Here is a 21,557-nt window from a genome sequence, read left to right on the forward strand (position 1 = left end):
GGCCAGATGGGCAAGGAGGCACCTGGGGGGGGGCACAGGGGGCCAGATAGGCAAGGGGCACCTGGGGGGGGGATGGGGGGCCAGATGGGCAAGGAGGCACCTGTGGGGGGGGCGGGGAGCCAGATAGGCAAGCGGCACCCAGCAGAAAGCAGGTCCCGGGGCCGACGCCCTCCCCACTGCGGGGGATGGGCCGGGCACTCCTCCCTCCCCAACGGGCCGGGAGCTGCACTTGGGTGGTGGGGCCCCAGGGAAGGGGTGGTGCCACCCTCCTGCCTGTGCCAGGTGCCACCCACAGGCTGCTTACCACAAAGGGGCCCCGGGGGCTTTCCCCTGCACCACCCCCAGCCCTACGCCGGGCGCTCCAAGCCCCGCACGGCTTGGCTCTGGCCCGGGTCCCGGCAGCTGTGGCTCCTCGGCCCGCTGGGATCGGAAGGACGTGCTGAGCCTGCAGGCTGGGGTCTGAAATAACAGGGCCCCCCTGCACGTCTGGCGCTGTGCCCCCCAAGTTATCGCTCCCCCATCTGCCCCTCCTGGAAGGCAGGTTGCATCACCTCCGCACCCTCGCCTGTTCGACAGCTGTGTATCGAACCCACGGGACGCAGGCCCCGGAGGGGTGCCAGGGACCCAGGGGAGGGCCCGCCCGCTCGGAGCTCGTGTCGCAAATACGGGCTCTGAGGTCCCGAGCGCCACGCCCAGGGTCACACAGCCGGTTTCCGATCTAGGTCGGGCCCTGGAGGTCCCACATCTCCCTTTAAGCCCTTCCCTGGGCCTCAGTCTCCTTCCCTGTAAAATGGGCACCACAGAGCCTCCCTCGGAGCTGTGAGGACGTGAGATGGCACCCGTGGGACTGCCCACAGACTTGGGAGGCGCGACCCCTTCCCCGGCCCGACGCCACCCGCCCTGCCCGCCCAGCCTCCCCCGCAGCCTGGCAGACTCCCTCGGTGCTCCCACACGTGCCTGTACAGCGTCCTCTGCCCGAAATTCCTCCCGCACAAATGGTACCATTCGCCTCAGCCCCATGCCCCCAGACGCCACGCGGGAACTCCTGCTGTCCCATTCCAGATGGGACAGAACCGAGGCAGGGGGTGTGCCTAGGTCCACACAGCGTCCGCACAAGCGGGATGCGGCTCTAACCGCTTGCACTGCCTGCCACGGCCGGCCGGCTCACAGCCCAGCGAGGGGTCCCTCGCCCGCGCACACGGGACCCTGGGGTCCTGAGCCCCTGCCCCCCCCCCCCGGCCAGGCGCAGAGCAGGGGGCAGAGGGAGCTCCCGTCGCAAAGACACCGGCCGGCCTCGCCTGGCCTTGGGTGGCCCTGAAGCCCTGACAGTGGCGGGGGGGGGGTCCCCGCAAGCCCGGAGGCGCCCTTACCTACTCGGAGCTCTTGCCCGAAGACAGTCTTCTCGCCCAGGGCGGAGCAGTTCCAGCGTCCGAAGCGGAATTGGTACTGGCACTCGTTGATGCCCATCTGCGCCCCCTCCCCGATCACGATGATGGCATCGGGCCGGCTCTGGCAGATGGCACGCTGCCGTGGGGCCAAGCCGGGAATCTTGTTACAGATGATGTTGGCTCCCAGGGCCACGACGGACGACAGCGCTCTGCGGAGACGGGAGAGGACGCGGGCAGGTGAGTGGCTGCGCGGGGCCCCGAGCCCTCCGCCTGCCGCCCTGCCTCCCTCAGTCTCCGCCACCAGCCGGTGGGTTCCGGGCGCCCACCGTGGGCCAAGCTGTGCCCACCAGGCAGCCAAACACAGATCCCTGCCCCGGACGAGCCGTTTCCCGCTGACCACAAGGCGTGATCCCGGCCTGAAAAGGCACTCGCGCCCATGCCTTCTCAGCCTCAGGACCACGAGAACCAGGGTCACAAATCCAGGAACCAACGGTCACCCAGAACGTAAGAACCACAGCTCCCCACGCCTCTGAACCAGACACGCGGACCCTTCGGGTCCGAGAACTTCACGCCTGGGATTTGACAGCCATCAGCTCCGAACTGTCCGCAGCGTCCCCAGCTGCCGACCATCAGACTTCCCCACCACTCGCACGCCCCGGGGTCCCCCTGGGGTTCCTGGGCCAGGCGGGCTGCTGAGCCGGCTGGCCCTGCTGGGAGCCAAACCCGTAGGCTCCTGACTCCGTTTACAGCCCATCTATAGTCCTGGGAAGGCACGCTGCCTCTCTGAGCCTCAGTATCCACGTCCATGAAATGGGAGTATAAAGCATCTACTCCTCCCACCCCACCACCACCACAGGGGCTCAGACCAGACGGCCTCATGGAGAAAGACTGTCCCCTCACTTCTGGATCACTGGGTAGATTCACGAGAGGGACCAGGAGCTGATGTGAATTGAGCCCCTATGGTGTGCTGGGCTGGGTGGGGCTGCTTTACTGCAACATCGTATCCCCCCCGGTGGCCCCCTGAGGCTGCCGTGGAATTAACCTGGCACCCGCCAGGAACTGAGGCCCGGGGCAGGAGGGCACTTGCCGGGCTCACTCCCTCCTAACTTGAGGCGTTTATCCGTGTGTTTGTTGTAGGAGGTGGCACCCACACCACATAACGTTGCCCATTAAAAAAAAATTGTCTTAATGTTTATTTATTTTTGAAGGAGGGAGAGACAGGGTGTGGTGGGGGGGGTGGTGGGCAGAGAGAGAGGGAGACACAGAATCCGAAGCAGGCGCCAGGCTCCGAGCCGTCCGCACAGAGCTCGACGCGGGGCTCGAACCCACAAGCCGCGAGATCGTGACCCGAGCCGAAGTCGGACGCCCGACCGACTGAGCCCCCCCCAGGCGCCAACGTTACCCATTTTAAAGTGTGCAGTCAGTTCAGCAGCGGTGAGCCATGCAGGCACCACCCCTACCGTGTTCCCAGACGTTTTCACCGCCCCCGAAGAGAAACCCCAAGTCCCCTGGGCAGTCACTCCTTATTCTATTCTCCCAGGCTCTGAAACCACCAATCTGTTTTCGGTGCCTGTGGATTGGCGTGTTCTGGACTTTTCGTATCGATGGCATCACACGCCGTGTGACCTTTTGTGGCTGGCTCCTTTCACTTGGCATCCTGTTTCCCGGCTTCAGCCCCCTTGCAGCAGGTGCCAGTGCCCTTTTATAGCTGAATCCTTCTCCATCGTAAGCAGGGACCACCCTGCACGGATCCAGGCACCAGGGAGCGGACGCGGGGTTCCTCCCCACCTCTCGGCCACCGCGAACAGCACCGCCGCGAACGTGGGCGTGTAAGCTTTGGTCTGAGCCCCTGTCCCGCTTCTCTGGGGCACAGTCTTAGGAGTGGAATTGCTGGGTCACGTGGCAGTCTGTATCGCTTTCGGAGCGGCCCCCGAACTGTTCTTCCGCAGAGGCTGGAAAACTCATCATTTGGTTTCGAGCGCCCGGAGGAGGAGGGCGGGCAAGCTGGAAGGAGGTGGGGGTGATCTTGGCAGACCCTGGGGCCACGGCTGAGTTTCAAAGTGGCATCCGGCTTCCAGACGGCAGACCAGGCCTGCTTAGCGAGGGGCAAAGTGTGGGAATGAGGGAGACCACCAGGGGCTCCCCAAAGCTGATGTCCCTGGCCTTGGCCTCCCAGCGCCACTGAGCTCCCTCCTCCTTCCCGCTGGCTGCCGGCCCCTTTCTCGGGAGAAACGAGTCAGTGTTTTTCCAGGCACCCACAGCCAGCTGGGAAAGTCCCCGTGTGGCATGAGTCCGCAGCACGTGCTGTAGCCAGAGTGCCCCGGCGACACTCAATCCCCACGGCCCGCCCGCCCCCCTCACTAATCTGGCCAAGACCCCCCTGGGTCTCCCACGGGCACAATGGGCAGAAATGCCCGAGGCTGGCACGGAGGAAGATCATCTGGGCGGGTTGGGCTGGGAGCGGGCTGGAATCCGGGGAATTCAGCCCAAAGTAATTGTAGATGCTCAGAAAACCGACCCGGGGAAATGAGATGGATGGGAACCAGCCTCCAGGCCTCGGGCAGGAGCCCGCTCTGGATCCCAGACGCTAAAAGCCAGCTCCCCGATCCCGAAGTCTTCCAGCAGACTCCAGGCTGCAAAGCTCACTGCCTGGGGTAAGAACCCTGCTGGGGGTAGGAGCTTGGACAAATGGGTTCCAAATTGGAGCGGGGGGGAGGGGGATCCCCAGTGGACCGAGGGGGGGATCCCAGGGGCCGACGCAGATGTTGCAGCCCTGGTCTCCCGTCTCCAGGAGCCCCCAAAGCCCCCCTGCCAGCACCCAGGTCTGGCCATGTCACTCCCCTGCTCAGGGACCATCCATAGCTCCCTAGGCTCCTTGGTGTAGAATCAGAGGCCCCCCGGGATCCGACCTCCGACCGCCCTGCCATGCCTGCCTGTGCCGGTCTCTCTGCCTTTCTCTTTCTGGCAAACTCTGCTAGCCTTGTGCCCAAGTGGAAAAGCCCCCTGAGCTCACACCCCTTGGCCCCCAGGCACTGAGAAAGCAGGTGGTGGGCATTGTCTCTCGAGTAACAACCCCCCACCCGCCCCCCACGGGCTCACAGTGGCTGTTTCCACATCCAGCCTTCCCAGCAGACCACAAGCAGGGCCAGGTCAGAGCTAAATCTGGGGCTTGGTGGGCCGGGGGGAGGGGGCAGGGGGCTCCCCCTGTAGCCGTCCCTGAGTGTTTGCAGAATGGCAAAATGGATGAACAAATGAGTGAATACTCAAAGATTACATCCAAAAGAGCTCCTCCACCTTAGTAACAGAAAGGCAGTCCAAGTCCAAAATGCTCAAGGGACTCGAATAGCTATTTCTCCAAAGAGCCATAAATGGCCAACCAGCACACGAGGAGGTTCTAACTCCCGCTCGCTCGCGAGAGAAACGCAAACCGAAGCCAGTGACGTGCCACCACACGGCCGCTGAGACGGCTTCAGTCACAACAACAGAAAATGACAGGTGTTGGCAGGATGTGGGGAAACTGTGTGGCACCGACGGGAACGTCAAAGGTGGCGGCCACGTGGGCAGCCGTCAGGAAGAGCCTCGAAAATCCCCTGGGACCCAACAATTCCACTGCTTGGTATTTGCCCCCAAGACCTGAAGACAGGTGTAAATCCCCAGAGACAGAAAATAGACCCGTGGTCGCCCGGGGCTGCAGGGAGGGGGCCCGGGGAGCGCCTGCCTGCTTGAGAGGCGTGTTGACAAAGTGTGGCAACCGGAGAGAGGTGACGGTCACACAGCATCGTGAATGTACTAGAACGCCTCCGAGTCACATTCTTTTTTTTTTTTCATTTATTTAAAAAATGTTTTTAGGTTTATTTATTTTGAGAGGGAGAGAGAGAAAGAGAGTGTGAGCAGGGGAGGTTGCAGAGAGAGAAGGAGCGAGAGAGAACCCCAAGCAGGCTCCGCACTGCCAGCGCGGAGCCCGACTCGGGGCTCGAACCCGTGAACAGTGACATCGGGACCCGAGCCGAGATTAAGAGTCGGATGCTCGGCTGACTGAGCCACCCAGGCTGCCCCTATGTTATGTGGACTTTGGACACAAGTTTTAAAAACCCTACGTATATGCAGGACTTCTGCACCCTTGGACAGGTGGGATGGGTAGAAGGGGACAAGAGGGGCCTTGCCTGGCTGACCCCCGCCTGTACGCTTCCCAGGACGTGTGGGGCTGACGGAGTAGGGGACGCGAGAGCCCCCGGCCACCCCCCAGCAGCCAGCGCATGGGTCAAAGGCGAAGCAAAGGCATCAGGGAATCTATTATGTGCCAGGAGCATAAATAATCAGATGCGGTTGCTAATTCAGAAATCGTTTCTCCACTAACAGTAGTAGATACACTTACTCCGAGCGCCCATCTTGGGCAACACGGGCCTCTGCTGGGTCTCAGTGCCCTCCCTGCATCCCCGTGTCACAGATGTGCAGACCGCAGCTCAGAGAGGCTGGGGGCCGTGCCTGAGGCTGCACAGCCAGGCTCAGAGCCCGGTCTCTGCTTCCAGAACTCAGGTGAAGGCGGCGCTGGGGTCCAGAGCCCCGCGCACAGCAGGTGCCCGACAAGTGCCGGTGGACGGCCTCGAGCGGAAAGCTGTGCCCACTCCTGAGTCCCCAAACACAGCTTCACATCCTTCCCTTGCTTGAAATCCTCCAAGGTCACTCATTAATCATTCCACATTTACGGACGGCTTCCGTTGCTGGTGTTGGCCGTGTCAGCCGCGCTGTCCCTTCCCCACCAACTACGGCCCACACGTTCACCGCGAGTCTGAGCACTGCCCTCCCCGAGAAGGCCTGGCCCTGTCACACTCCGACCCTCAGCCATGCTCCTGCCACCTGGAGGGACAGGGGCTGCAGCCCTGGGCCACCGGCCCTCATCAGGAAACCGCCTGAAAAGGAAAGAGGTAAAATTACGTGATAACTGAAAACTGGTGACCTGGAGGAGAGGGGAAGAGGGGGGATGGGAAGGGGGAGGAGGGGAGGAGAGGGGAAGAAAGGGGGGAGGAGGGAGGGAAGGGGGGAGGGAAAGGGGAGGAGGGGCAGTGGGGAGGAGGAGGAAGGAGGGGGGAAGGGGCAGGGGGGGAAGAGAGGGAGGAAGGGGGAAGGGAAGAGGGAGGAGGGTGAGCGCAGGCCGCATCCTGGAATAATCTGGAATAATCGGCAGTTTGGGAGTGAGGGCAGGCTGTGAGCACCCTGGTCCCGCCCACAGGATGGGCCTGCCTGTCACCCCCAAGCAGCAAGATCCCCACCCTGGGCGCCTTCTCAGCCCACAGCCGCCCACCCAGGTGCCCCGGGAGGGCTGGCAGGGACGTTCTGAGTGGCCCCGAGCACAGAGAAGCCGGGCTGGCCGCTCGCGTTTCAGTCATCCCCTGGCGCTGTTCAGGGGCCTCGGACGAAGGCAGGAAGCCACGACGAGTCCTGCAGGGACGGCCTCCCTGCGGGTTCCCGGCTCTGGGCTCCATCCAGGGTGCCAAGGGACAATAGGAGATCTTCCTACCTTGCCAGAGGTCCCAAGGGGCCAGGGCTGCCTCTGGGACTAGGGGACGCCAGAGGGCGAGGGGCGAGGTGGCCACTGCCAGGTAGCAGGTGGTGCAGAACTGGCCAAGGGGGTGGGACGCTGGCTATGGCCTTGGGCAGGTCACCCAGCTGGCAGCCGGTGGGGCAGGGGTTAGGACACGAGCACCGGTGCGAGCCAGCTTGGTTGGAACCCTGGCTCTGACTCCTCGTAGCTGTGAGACCTTGGGTAAGTTTCTTAACTTTTCCGTGCCTCGGTTTCCACACCTCTGAAGTGGGGTGTGTCAGAGCGGCTCGGAGGAGGACACGATTCTGGCCTGTGGTGAGTGGTCCTCAAGGCTGGCCACTGTCGACCCTCCCTGGGGACCCGTTCCTGATCTCCATGCACCGAGCCACCGGGATCCAGTCCCTCGTGGGGATCAGGGACCAGCTGTGTCGATCGGGAGGCCCAGCGCTCAAACTGGCAATTCTGGAGCCGGCGGGTGTCCACACCCACCGCCACACCCACCGCGACTGGGTCCCTCGGACGCAGCAGATTCAGTCTGGGGCTACGCACCCAAGTGAAGCAAACCTTCACAGTTACCACGAGACGAGCACAGGTGTCCCCAGCGCAAACCGGGAACCACAACCCCCCGTGTCCGTCCGTCTGTCACCAGCAGAATGACACAGTTTGGCATGTGCACACGGCGGGAGGCTTTAGCAGCGACAAAGGGCAAACAGCTTACGCGTGAGCCAGACGGGAGAAATGGCCCAGACCGCGCAAAACGCACCTTCAACATAGAGGCCAGGAGTTACCCTTAGCTGGGGGCGGGGGTGGGGGGCACGGGCCGGGAGGGGCCCACGGGAGTCTTCTGGGTTCCAGACTGTTCCCTCTCCCAAGCTGAGAAATGGATTACATGAGCGCCCGCATATGTAAAAACGCACCAAGCTGTCCACTCGAGACGTCTGTACGTTATGCACGTTATATCGCAACCAAAAAGCAAAATATTGCAATACAAACTTCATAGTGAAAATGCAGTACAAACTCAGAGTGAAAACTCCAAGTTTTCTCACAGAAATTAAAGTAAAGAAAATACACTTAAGAAATACAATACGGGGGCTTCTGGGGGGGGGTGCTCAGTCGGTTAAGCATCCGACTCTTGGTTTCGGCTCAGGTCGTGATCTCACGGTTTGGGAGATCGAGCCCCGCGTGGGACTCCGTGCCGACAGCACGGAGCCTGCTTGGGACCCTCTCTCTCCTCCCCTCCCCATTTGCACACACACGCACGCGTGTGCTCGCTCACTTTCTCAAAATAAATACACATTTTTTTTTAAAAGAAATACAACATGAGCATTACATATCAACCCCTTATACCCTGTCTGTGTGTCCCCTGAGGGGTGCCAGCCCCTCCCGAAGCAGCTTGTGGAGGCCACTGCCCGCTCAGCCAGACGGTGCCCTCCCGCTCTCAGCCTGCACCTGGCCCAGTGCTCTCGGCCATCCCTGCTGGCCAGCCCTGTGCCCAGAGGGGCTGGGCCCACCAGTGGGGCCAGGTCCGGCCAGGTAGCCTCCCAGTGCTGTCCCAGGCTGGGAGAGGACAGAGCTCCGGGCCGCGGCCACTCTAGCTAAGACCCCTTCTTGGTCTGGCCCCACTCCTGCCAAAGCCCAGCCTGGGGGCCTCCTGGGGGCAGCCTCCCTCCTCCGGCTTCCTCAGGTAACAACGTCTGGGGCACCTCACCACCAGGGAGCCTGAGGCCCAGAGAGGAGTCCGATGGGGGCGTCAGTGGGGAGCCCGGGATCAGAGCCCTGCTGTCCAGCCACCTGCTGAGTAGCTCAGGGAGGGTGGGAGGGAACAGGGGTTGGAACCCACCCTTCCCGCCCCCCGACTGGTCAATGCCTCATCATCCCTGTCCCTGACCCCCAAGACAGTTGGGGGGTGGTCACTTGTCTACCTGGAGAGCCTTCCTCCCCCATCCTCCAAAGGGCTTTGATCCCTTGTGCATTGCCAGTGGCGGGACAAGCTCTGCCTCTTTTGTTCAAGAGCCAGAGAGAGGGGCACTTGGGGGGCTCGGTCGGTCAAGCGCCCGACTCTCGGTCTCGGCTCAGGTCATATCTCACGGTTCATGAGTTCGGGCCCCAGGGCGGGCTCCACACTGACGGTGGGGAGCCTGCTTGGGATTCTCAATCTCTCTCTCTCTCTCTGCCCCTCCCCTGCTTGCACTCTCTCTCTCTTTCTCTCTCAAAAAAAAAAAAAAAAAAAAAAAAAGCCAGAGAGAAATCGTGTCATTGCGAGCCCAGGACCGCGTGGCAGACGGGCCTCTCAGATCCCAAGGAAGCCTCGAGCCCTCTGATCCGTGCACAGGGCCCTAAAACTATGGCCACTGATGTGGCCGAGTGTCCTGAGGAGGCCGCAGGACCCAGGCACCTCGACCTCAGTATCCCGTTTCTCCTACAAATTCCCCAGCAACCGACCCCACAAACCACAGCCCAAGCTCGGGATGCCCCAGTAGAGGGGACCCGGCCCCACCACGGCGGGGACCCCGTGCCAGGCCAGTCACCATCCTCTGTACCCTCTCTCTGGCCTGAGCAGCAGCCGCATTGCAGCCCACCCCCCACCCCAGGCTCCTGGGTCGGAGGAGCCCCTGCCCCGAACCAACCACAGAATCCTGGGAATGTTCCCTAGGCTGGGACCAGGACAGCACGCCATGACACAGACGCAGCATCCAAGTACTTCCCAGAACTCAGACCTCATGACGGAGCTGGACCTCAACATCCCAGACTCACCACCCCCCACAAGCCGCAGGAGCCGGAGGGGGGGACGCCTCCCCCTCCCTGGGTCCTCCCGGTCTCCCCGCGTCCTCAGGTGGTAGGCACCACTTTTAGGAAGGTCAGCAGCGGTAAGAAAGGGTTTCCCCACCCTCTGCCCTCCGGGGCCGCCCACCTCCCTGCCCAACACAGCCTGAGCGGGGCTTCTGGGTGCTGAGCTGCCCCGGCTGCGGGTGTCAGCCACGAGGGTAGCCCCAGGCACCCCCTTATCGCTCACTCTCCACCCACATCACTCCGTACCCCGCCGCCCCTGCACCTTCCTTCTCCTTCCAGATGCGCCGTAGAGCCCCTCCTCCACAGACCTTTTCGCCCGCCTGCCCCCCCCAGGGGGCCAGGGGGTGCTTGACCCCCTCAGGCTTTTCCGAAAGCTATCTGGGGTAGGGTTTGTCCGCCCCCACCGGCTGTGAGCTCCCCAGCGCAGGGATCCCCACGCACGGCCCCCTCCCCAGCCGTGAGCCGGCCTTGACCGTGAGCCCCCACCCCACCCCAGCTCCCCGGGAGGTGGGGACAGGCTGGCCGGGCCTGGGCCGGATCCCCGGTCTCCCTCTGGGGCCCCATCCCTGGCCCTGGCCTGGCTGCCCACAGCTCCTGCAGCCCACGCTCCTGGCCCGGGGCGCTTTATAACTCTTCCTTCTCGGGCATCCTCCGGCAAAATATTTGAAGAATGTTCTAATTATCTGCAATCAGCCAGGGAGGCGGGCCCGGGTCCACTTGTCCAGGAAGTAACTTGGCAAATACCTGGGAAGATGGCAGCCGGCCCCCACGCCCACCTAAAGTGGGTCCCCACCAGCGTCTCCCTCAGGTGGGCAGGGGTCGGCCCAGCCCTTCCCGGAAGAGGCTCTTCTCCGGCTCCGGAGCCCAGCAGTCCCGCGGGGCAGCGGCCGGTGTGGCCTCAGTGCTCCCACACGTCAAACGGGGATAAGAATTCTGCCAGGTCTGGGGTCACTCTGCAGACCACGCCCCCCTCCAAGCCACCATCACAGTGCCAGAGCTTGGTCCCCGCAGCCTTCCCCTGGGGGGAGGAGCGGGACGGATTGCAACGGCTGGGGCCGAGCTGGACACAGCTGATGCAAAGGCCCGGTGGTGTTCAGCCCACCTGTCCTGGCGTTCCTTACACCTGCTCGTCTGCTCGTCTTCCCCTGCTGGGGCTCTAGGCTCAGTTCAGTGGGAGGCATGGGGCTTGGGGACCTTCCCGGACCTCACTGCTCTGAGGCTCAGTGTTCCAATCTGAAGATAGGGCCTAACAGCCCTGTTTTGGCAAATGGCTTCTCCCCCTGCTGGCCTGGGTGGGAAGAACTTCGAAGGGGGTGGGGGGGCCCTGCAGGGGAGGGACAAGCCAACATGACCACCCTTCCTGAGTGGCGTCCCCCACACTGTCCCACCTCACCCCCACTGCACCCTTTACAGGTGAGGACACTGGGGCTCTGAGAGAGCGCCCCGAAGGGAGCTGCATGGGTGGTGGGCAGGGGGGGTGTCCCAGAGAGAGGGCCGGAGGCAGGAGGGGGCTCAGCTGGGAAAGAAAGCCATCCCTCTGCCCCTTCCTGCCCTGCCCAGGCCTCAGTTTCCCATCTGCGCGTGTGGTGAGGGAGTGAAGCGACAATCTAGGTACCTGTGGCTGCATCCTAAAGAGGGTTCTCTGGGCTTGGGGTCCTGGGTTGGAGGTCTGCTCGGCCGCCGACTCTCACTGGCCTCAGTCTGCCCATCTGTCCGATGGGCAGAACAGCCCCTGCTCGTAGGTGGGGCGCGTGCAGGCCGGCTCCCTCCGTGGGTCCTGCCTGCTGCAATCTTTCCAGCCCACTGCCCGGCTCAGCTCACTGCCCGCAGTGTTCCCGGGGAAGAGAGCGGAGCGTCCGTCTGCTCCCTCGCGCCCCCGGCGGGCGGCTGCCCGCCCGCCCTCCCCGCATAGCTGGCATTCCTGGCCTGGCATCCTGGGACCCCACCCTGGAGAGAAACCAGGCATCCTGGGAGAAAGCAGGCGGTGGACGGGGGTCTCGGGCGGGGCCGAGGCTGCCGGAGATGGGCCAGCACAGCCCGGGGGTTCTGTCTGTCCTGTGCCCGGTTCGGGGAGCTTACGGATGAAAGGGCATAGGGTCCGGAGGGTCCATCCAGCCCCCATACCTGCTAAGTCAGTGAAATCAGAACCCCATTCACTCACCGTGACCCCAAAACCCCAGGTCATTGACCTCCGGCCTCAGACCCTTCCAGATCTCTGTTGGGCAGGCGGGACCCGTCGTGACCCTCCTGGGCTCAGGTCACACTGACCGGCAAGGCTAGAGGCACCCAGACCCTCCCAGCAGCCAGGTCCAGCTTGGTGCCTCTTCCTCCGAGAAGCCTGCCCCGGTGTCTCCTCTGTCCTCCCTCCCCGCGTGCTCACATCTACACCAGCCTCCCGAGGGGGCTGCCGGGGGCTGACCTTCAGCGACACCTGTCTAGGCCATGGACACACTTCCAGCTCTTTCTGCTATACTCTGGACCTTCCCAGGCCTTGACCCTGACCTGTGTCCTCATTTTCCACGGTGCAGATGGGGACACCGACCCGTGGCAATGGAAGCCACGTCGTGAGCTGAGGCCCGAGCAGGGACGAGACCCCTAGCCCTGGCCTTGGCCTAGGCCCTAATACCCCAGATCTGTCAGACCCTGGGGCACCCTGCAGGCCTGGGTGACCGGGATGTCAACCTGAAGCCTCAGGACAGGTGGAAGGACAGCCAGGCAAGGGGAACAGGTGGGAGGGAGCTGGCAGGGCGTCTGGCCCATGGCCCGGCTGGCAGTCTGGGCGCCTGATGGGTCGGCCAGCACCTCAGCCTTCCTGGCTGCTACAGACATGGTCTGAGCAGTGGGTCAGGGGCTGAGTCCCCACAGGTAGAGGACACTGAGAAGTCTCCTCTGTGCAGACGCCAGGGCAGGGCTGAGCTCCCGGTCCTGGGGCTGTGCCTCCGGCCAGCGCCCCGGAGGGGCCCCCTTCCGGGACGGGATGGCGGCGGGGGCCTGCCTGGGCCACACAGCACCGCAGAGCAGAGAACGAGCCCGGCCCCACCCAGGCTGTCCCCAGTTCCACCGCCCTGCCATCTGCTCTCGCCAAAACCGGGGACCCCTCTGGGCCAGGACACCCCAGACGTGGCTCGCTCACCACCCACCTCCCCTTCTGAGCATCCCACTGCTCCCTCTGAGAATTCTGGGCCACCGGGGCCACCCCAGCCAACCGCCTCGGCTTGGATGCCTCCCGGGACAGGCTGCTCACCCCTGCCCCGGAGCAGCCCACTGCACCCCTCACCAGCCTCGCACCCCCAGTACACCTCCCCGGGGCTCAGCAGCCCCCCACCCACGCCCTGCCTTAAGTGAGTGGCCTGGAGTCCTGCCCCACCCCTCCTTTCCACAGCCTCCGCCTCTGTCCAATGGGATCGTCACACCTTACTCCCTGCCTCGTGGTTCTTGGACCTGCCCGAAGGGAAATAAAGGAACGAGGCGCGTGCAGCTTCACCCCTCCAGGAGCCGCAGCCGTGAGCAGAGCCCGATCACGCAGGGGTGGCCCAGGCAGGGTCTGACACAGATGATACGCTGGGGCCTTGGGGCAGCTCTCAGCCCTCGGCCCAGCCCCCCTTCCCAGACGCTGACCAACAGCAGTCTCCACCTGGCGTCTCCAGGGCCCGTGCCCTCGGGGTCCCCCACGCCCTGCGTGACGGGCCAAGCCTGAGTGCCCTGAGCTGCTGGGGACAGGGTGAGCCTCCAGAGCCAGGCTGCCACCTCCCTGTCCCGTGCTCCCGTGACACTAGCCCACCCTGCCACCCCGCACACATCCTCCCTGGGCACCCTCCGCAGGCCGGCCGCTGGCACCCTAGCCTATCCCACGAGCCCGGGCCGTGCCCGCAGGTGACTCTGCCGGGGCTGTGAGGGGGGCTTGGCCCCCACGTGCGGCCAGCTGGCACCTCAGCCCACCACAGGGCCTCACATGGGTGGATGGGCACGCAGGACGGGCCCCCAGGGAACACGGGGATGGCAGGTGATAGAAGCGGCTGCTTCCAAAGGGGGCGGCGTGTCGGCAGCACCTGGAAGTTCCCCGTGTTCCCCGCCAGTGATGCAGTCACCCTGGGAAGACGTGAGTCAGGGAGCCAGGAAGTGCCCCCCCCCACCGGCCCAGCCCCCCCAGCCCCCCCCCCACCGTGCCTGCCCACAAGCACTGGGGGCCAGCACGCCTGGGGCCCGGAGGCCTCTGCCATCCACCGGGCAAGGGGATCCTGACCGGGTCAACGGGTCTTGCCGGGACGCAGACACGGGAGCAGCCATCTGACCATTCACAGTGTTTATTGGGCACCGACTTAGCGCCGGGTGCTGTGCGGGGTCCTGGGTGCTGGGGTGGGGGTGGGGCGGGGGCCAACCCGAAACCGCAACCATTTGTGGGCGGAGGGCCCCTCACCCGCACTCTGCCCCCAATTCACCCCCTAGGCCCTGCCTTGGGGAATCTTGTCCCTCTCCTCTGCCCCACCTGCATCAGATGGGGGGGGGGGGGACAGGGGCAGGACCGGCCCCCTCCCAACTTCCCTGGCTTGGTCCACCCACGCCCGCGGTCCTTCCTGAGCTTAGGATGAAACTGCTCATCCCTGCCCTGCTTAAAACCTTCCCTCCCATGGCTCCCCACGCCCGGGGCCGCCCCCCACCCCAGCGCTGTGACCCCACTCCCCATTCCCCCTGCCCACCCCACAGCCATCCATCCCTCGGCCGAGAATGCCACTCTCCCCAGCACGTTCTTTGGGGCCCAGGTCTCCCCTGACCCACCCTCACTGCAGCTGGGATAGCGGGTCAGCGGCCCCTGCCGTGTCGGGCACCGCAGGGCTTTGGGTAAATGACGGGGAAGGAAGGGAGCCTCCCGATTACACCTGCTTACACGGCCAGCCTTGTTCACCGGGCCCGGGGGCTGCCGGAACCGCTGCTGTGAAGGGCAAGTTGAAGGTGGAGGCAAGGGCTGGAGAGAAGGGGAGGCGGGGAGAGCAGGGGCCCTGAAGCGTCCAGCCCCATCACCCGCACGGACAAGCCAAGGCAGAACAGGGCGGTGGTGTCCCCAAGGCTGCCTGAAGTCCATGGCATGTGGCAACGATTCACGTGCTGACCCAGAGCAGGCCATGAGCTGGCCAGCTGGGACCACCCTCTCTCTCCGCTCAAGCCGGCCTCAGAGCCCCTTGGGTCAGCAGCCCGGGGCAGAAATCTGAGGTGCTCTTGGTTCCCGCACCCCCCCCCCAAGGAAAGCTGTCCCTCTGGCTCCAAATCTGAACGTGTGGAGGTAGGGACAGGGGAAGAAAGGGGGGGGGGAACAGAGACAGAGAGAGGGCCCTCGCTCAGCGCCTCATGACGCCTGGCCATTAGATAATTCTAACCAGCTGGATTAGTTGGTCTCTCTTCCCACTCGAGGTCACGGACAGTGAGCGAGAAGGAATCGGCAGCACGACCCTGAGAGCCGGACAGACCTGGGTTCGAATCCAAGCTCAGCCCCCTTGCGTGCGACCTAGGGAGTTACTCGGCGCTCTGACCCTCGTACTCCCCACTTCACCACCTCCCAAGTGGGTGGCCACCCCAGCTGGCACGCACCCATCAGTCCGGTGACAGAAGGGCCCCTCCGCGAGGACCCGAGTCTTCCAGAAGTAGGATGCAGAGCCCTGGGCCCCCCGTCAGGAGTCTGCCGGGCGGACAATCCTTCTGGAGGAGCGTTTCCTCTGGGCGCCTAAGTCTCAGCTCTGGACCCCTCGGCGTGGTGGCCCCCGCACCCTGCAGCAGCACCAACACCCGCTTCATCGGGAAGGGGGGAGGCTGGGGGGGTGGGGGGATCCGGATACCACCCGCCTTGTCCCAAGGCTCCTTCCCTCAGGGGCCCTGCCTGTTCGCAGCTCCCGCTGGGCACAGACTCCAGCACAGGGAACCTCTCTGGAGGAGGGTCGGAAACCGGGGTGGCCTTGGGGGTGGGGTTCTGCCACGGGTGTTTTCGGGATGGGGCCGCCAGGAGGTGCCGATGCCCGGGGAGCTGCGGCCGGGGACCGTGGCGCTGCTCCCGTCCCGCTCAGGGTCAGCGGGAGGACGGCCACTCGGGCTGCCCGGCTTTAGTGCGTATGCCACACCCTCGGACGGAGCGTTTCGTGGCATCGTCGGTGCTCAGAAGCCACCGGCTCCGGCGTGACCTCTCCGGGGCCTCCGCATCCTCGGTCACCGTGGGGGCCGACCCCACGGCCGCCTGGCACAGAGGCCCCGTGAGTGCTGGCTCCCTTCCAGGCGGGGCCCTGGCCCAGCATCTGCTTGTATGCTTCCAGCGCCGGGGAGCTCACCGCTCCCCTGCCAACCGCAGACTGGCCCAGGCCTGGGGCCCCCCGCTCGGAGGGCGAGGACACCCCGCATTGAGGGCAGGACTGGCAGGGGCCCCAGGCAGGCTGAGCGGCTCCGGGGACGGAGGCCGGGAAGATGGAGAAAGGGAGGAGGGAGCGCACCTGTGCCCACCCCCACCCTGCTAGCCAGCCCAAGGGGAGGCCCCAGCCCCGCGCCAGGGAAGGAGGACAAACGGCCGTTTTGTCCTTGGCCAGCGGGCGGCCCGCACCACACAATGACCCTTTCATCAGGCTGAGGGAGCCCCGGGCCGAGGTTTCATCTGACAAGAGAGGGCTCCCGGCCTCTTGTCCCTTGCTGGGGGAGCAGGGGGCGGGGGTGCCGAGCCCTATCTGAGCCGGACCCAGGGCCAGGAAAAGTGGAGGCTCCGAGGCAGCTTGCTGAAGCCCCTCCATCTGCCCCGGGGCGAGACAGGCCCCGAGAGGGGCGCCGTTCAGGCACCCCCCCAAGCCTGAGCCGACAGAGGGTCTGGGTCTCCACAATCAAGCCCTCCCCTGCCACCACCCTCAGACTCTGCTCAGCCTAGTCTGATGACAGAGCCTTGGGCCAGGCCCCCAGTAGGGGTTCCGGGCTCCCCATAGGCTGCAGAGCCCCGCCCCCTGTCCCCCCCCCGAAGGCTGGCGCGAGGCTTGGGGGGACATGGCAGGGGTGGAAAGGCAGGGGCAGGGAGTGTGATTTGCTAGGCTGTGGTCAGTGGCCCTGGAAAAGCCAAATGTGCCAATGATGTGCAGTGAGGGCCTCAAAAATGACCCCCCTTCGTGATGGTCTGCTCCCCGAAGAGCATCTCTCCCTGGAGGATGAGACCCAGGGATCGGGGGACGCCTTTCTCTGTCGGAGAATTTCTCTTCAGAGGCGGTGGCAGAGCGATTCTGGGATCGGGGGTGGGGGGGGCTGTTCCCCTGGGACCTGTGTGACCTCGATGGGGCCTCCCCGCGGGGCCCCCACAACCCATCTGCCTGTCTCGGCAAGGTTCCGTGAGGCTCTCTCAGGAGGAACCCTGGGCGAATGCGTTCTTCCTTCTTCCAGAGTCTCTCTCGTGTTCCAGCTTACTCTCTAGGCAACTCCTCCCCTTATCTAGGCGCCGCCTCCTCCAGGAAGCCCTCTTAGACCCCCCCCCCCCAGAGAACTCAAGACTCTCCCCTGCACACAGCCACCACGCCTTCCGCTGCTTCATGGGTGGCCAGCCTCCCTGCTCCTCGTGGCTGAGCAGTGTCATCTCTTGAGCACTTACTGTGTACCCAGCACCCGGCTGAGCACGTCTCTGCATCGGCTTTCTGGACCCTCACAGCCACTCTAAGACGCCTGGGTTCCAGTAGTGGGACACAGGGAGGGACACAGGGAGGCTACGGAAGGCACCCCGACAGTAGGAGGAGGAACAGGGATGGGACCTCGGATCAGGGAAGATTCCAGGGAAACTCGGTGAGAAAATGAGCCACCCTCCTGCAGGCCTCCACGTGATGCCAGGCCACACCGGGACCTGGAAGAAGGGCACGGGGACCCGCCTTCCCCTCCTGGCCCTTCCTCCCCCAACACACACACAGAGGGTCGAATGGGGTCATCTCCAGAGGCTACCCTCCCCCCTCTGATTAGTGGTCGCCGAGCTGTGCCCACACGGCAAGGCTCCTGGGGCGCTTGTGATCGGACAAACTCCCATCTCTCCAGCCCACGCCCTGGAGGTTCCCGGCGCTAACCACCGCCCCCCCCCCACCACGTGCCCATGCCTTTCGATCCCAGCGGCTTGAGGGCCCAGCCAAGTGACGGATGAGGAGACTGTGGCCCAGAGAAGCCCGTGGACCTGCTCGAGGCCACACAGCAGAGCTCTCCTCCAACCTGGACAGACGCAGCCTGCAGGCGGGGAGCGGCCCCTCCCAAGGCGACACCCGTCCACGCTAAGCCGGGCGGCCCCCGATCTGCTGCCACACAGGCCCCGATGCCAGGGGAGGGGGCCTGATTCAGCAATGCCCGCCCCCCAGGGCCCTGCCCACGGGGTTTCTGGGGCTGCGGCTGGCACCACCAATAAAGCCACAGCGGCAGAGCCGGGAAGAGGTCCAGCCTCGGCAGGGCAGTGGTGAGCGCCCCCCGCCCCCCCCCCACGGCCAGGTGGTCGGTGAGTAACCGCCCCGTCACCCATGACTCACTCAGCTCCCCAGAGCGGGCGGTCACCATGAGAGGCTCGCACCGGAAGACCTGGGGGCATCACTGCAGCCAGCCTCCACATCTGGGAGTGGAGGCCAAGACCGGAAGGGACCTGCCCAGGACAGCAGGCCAGCCCGGTCCTGGCACGAGGCCCCCACACCAGCTGACTGGCACCGCAGGCCCTCTTCTTGGCCTGCGGCCCCCCACCTGCCCTCCCTTGGGCCCTCACTGACCCACCCCCACCCCCACCCCCGGCCCCGGAAGCTTCTGCTCCGACAGCAGTGGCACAGAGAAGGGTGAGGCCGGCCAGAGCTGCCTCCCACCGCCAGCCAAGCTCAGCATCAGGCGGGAGGGCTCAGGGCCCTTCCAGGCCAGCACACCCGTCCGACCCAATCAGTGGCAGGGGCCCAGGCATGCATCTGGGATTCGCTATGCACGGACCACAGCCCGAGACAGGGAGCTGGGAGAGCAGCCCAGATGAAAGGGGCAGGATCAATTGTCCACCAGTGTCTGTGATCCCGGCAGTGGGATGCCTTCTGGAAAGTTCTCTGGAGCAGAAAGAAGCCTCCGCCCGGGGCCCCTCCTGCCCCTGGCATCCTCAGATCCCACGGGGCTGACCGTGCCAAGTATCCCTGCGGTACTGAGGTGGGCTTCCCGCTGACCCCGAGCCGTTCTCTGAAGCACACCCGCGACGGCCACCTCACCTGCACCCAGGCCCCGGCTCGTAGCCACCCACGAGGTCCTTCTCACCGGTGCCGTTTGCACCGCAGGGGCTCTCTCCCGCCCTTGGCATCCTCCACACCCAGCCAGCCCTGTGCCCACCCAAACAGGGCAGGGAGGGAGGCAAGGTGGAAATCCCAGAGGTGTCATGGTCCCCTTCTCTTGCTCCTGGGGACACCTTACTTGGTCTCTGCTCAGGGACAGCCTGGCCTCAGCACTTCCTCCCTCCCTTCTCCCCACCCAGGGGACTGAAGGGCAGGCGGGCTGGGGTTGGGGCAGGGGTGCTGAAGGTAGGGCCGGCTGGGGGGGGGGGCAGAGTCCGCTTTGCTGTCTCCCATCACCTACTCTGGACCCCAGCACTGCCCCGGGAACGTCTGGAAAACTGTCGCCTTCGGAGAATTTTCCCCAACAAAGCTGGCAGTGAACACGCAGGGAATGAGCCTGTGTGGGGACAGATAGCAGTCACTGCAGGCCTGGATTGGGGAGCCAACCCCGGAGGAAAACTTGGGGTCTACGGATACAGACGGGCCACCGCCTGTGGCACCCCTCACTGCTGCCTTGGTCTCGTCCTCTACAGCTCCTGAGCCCCCTGCCCACCTCCTCCTCTCAGATTCCTACTCCAGCCCCCACCCCCGCCCCCACCCCGGGATTCCTACCCCTGGCCACCTCCCCATAATGCCAAACCTCAGCCAGCTGCTTCCAAAAATGATTTCTTAAAGCATAATAGCTGATGCTTCTCTAGTGTTAAGATTGAGATGCGGGGTTTTCAGGGGAGGCGGAGGCTTCCCGACCTCTGACCTCTGAGAACTGGAGGCGGGGATTCCAAGGGCCCCCCTTGGTTGATCCATTTCCCCAGGAGGGATGCCACAAAGCAGGAGTCTCTGGCCCGCCACTTTGTTATCCTGATTCCTCAACGATCAGGCGGTCCCCATCAGGCCCCTTGCCCTGCCTGGGGCGGCCTGCCACCCCCCCCCCACTCCTCTCCCCAGGCGATGCTTCTGCAGCCGGGGCTGCCCGCCGGGCCTGGAGCGCTCTCTGCGCCTGGACCTTGTAATTATGTCCCACAGCCCGGGAAACCGCGGGCCTCGCAGCATCTGGCTGCGGTTGCGAACTTTTGTTTCAAGATGCGCGACTATTTATAGAAGGAAAACTGGTAGGATAGTAATTTCCTAGGAGCTGGAGGAGAAATTGGCTGCGCCTCTATTAAAAGGGGGGTGGGGGCGCGGCGATTTATTAGGACTGCGGCCGCGAGGAGGCGGGGGTGGCGCAGGGAGCGGGAAGACAGCGCCTGCCCCCTCTGGCCGCGTTAGGCGACCCCGGACGTGGCCCGCGTGTAAAGGAGGGGGAGGAGGAGGGGAGCAGGGGAGGGGAGGGAGAGCTAGCTCTGAGGTTTAATCAGTAGCATCCAGCTTAAATTCCCCCAAACGGCGGTTCCATAAATCAAACTTCTTTTTAAATCGGAGGCCAGAGCATATGCGTCCCATTAGGAATCGGGCGAAGCCACTGCTGCGCCGACGCGCCCCCTCGGCTCCCGGGCCCGGCCGGGCCCTGCCTGGAGCTTCCCGGAGCCCGGTGGGCGCTGCCCGTCCCGACGCACACGCGCGCCCACGCTCCGCGCGCTGCCTTGGCCCGGACCCCAGGGCGCACCTCGGCCGGCCGCACGCGCGCTGCGTGTCCCCCTCGCCCCAGGTGAGGAGTCACCCGTCGCTGGGTCTGGCCGCTCAGCGCGGCAGGAAGGCGCGGGAAGCCGCAGTCACCACCGAGGACAGCTTGGGCGCTGTCTGGCGGGGCGCAGCGTGCACGTGTGCGCCTGCGGGTACGCGGGGGAGCGGGTGCGTGCGTGCGGCTCTCTCGAGAGCGGCGCAGCCGTGCGGGCCTCGCGGACTTACAAAGGAGAGGGGCTGTCCCGCTGGTCCAGGACTCGGGTGGGACGCGCAGGGAATCCCCGCGCCGCCGCGCGCGCTCCGGCCCTCGCGCTCCGTGCGCGCAGTCTGGTCCACCCCGGCGCTAGGGCCTCTCGCGGGCCCCGCTCCCTCTGACCCCACAGCCGTCATTTCTCACTGCTGCAGCCGCCCCCCAAGCCCTCCACCTCGGCGGCTCAGGCCGAGGAGACGACCCAAAGTCCCCGGGCTGCCGAGCGCGTCGGGCACCCGGTGCCCCGCCCAGAGACTCCGCTGCCGAGCTTCCTGCCCGTCCGGCTCCAGCGCTGGCGGCCGAAGACGGGGCTCTCCCCACCCCGCCCACCCCGCGTGCGGCCCGCGGCACTCACAGGTAGCTGCCGCTGGTCAGGATCAGAAAGACCTGCGGGCAATACACGGAGAGGAGCGCGCCGCGCGGAGACAGCAGGAGCATGGTGGGCCGGCGCTCCTGGAAGGGCTTGGCGGGCCCCGCGGGCGGCGCGCCTGGGCCAGCTGAGGCCGGGGTCTCCGCGGCCCTCCCCGAGGTGGGGCGGCGACACCAGGCGCTAGGCACCCGGGCGCGCGGGCCCCGGCGCAGGATTCGTCCGTGCCCCGCCGCCAGGGCCGAGCATCGCGTTGCAGCTGGGGCTGGGACGGCGGCGGGCGCTGGGGCTGGAGCGCGGGACCCGGGGACCGGCAAGTGGGTAGCGGGTGCGC

General features: G+C 65.1%; 1 protein-coding gene across 1 annotated transcript in view; it reads right to left on the bottom strand.

Moving 5' to 3' along the window:
- Positions 1-21,557, bottom strand: part of WNT7B (Wnt family member 7B) — a 48,074-nt gene that overhangs the window by 22,461 nt on the left and 4,056 nt on the right. The window contains exon 2 of the mRNA XM_047064967.1: positions 1,371-1,597. Coding sequence (XP_046920923.1) covers positions 1,371-1,597 — 227 coding nt within the window. The remainder of the gene's footprint in view (positions 1-1,370; positions 1,598-21,557) is intronic.

Source organism: Lynx rufus, unplaced genomic scaffold (assembly GCF_022079265.1).
Source record: "Lynx rufus isolate CCGP_SWC_20201006 ecotype Redwood Valley unplaced genomic scaffold, mLynRuf1.p SCAF_7, whole genome shotgun sequence".
Classification (NCBI taxonomy): Eukaryota; Metazoa; Chordata; class Mammalia; order Carnivora; family Felidae; genus Lynx; species Lynx rufus.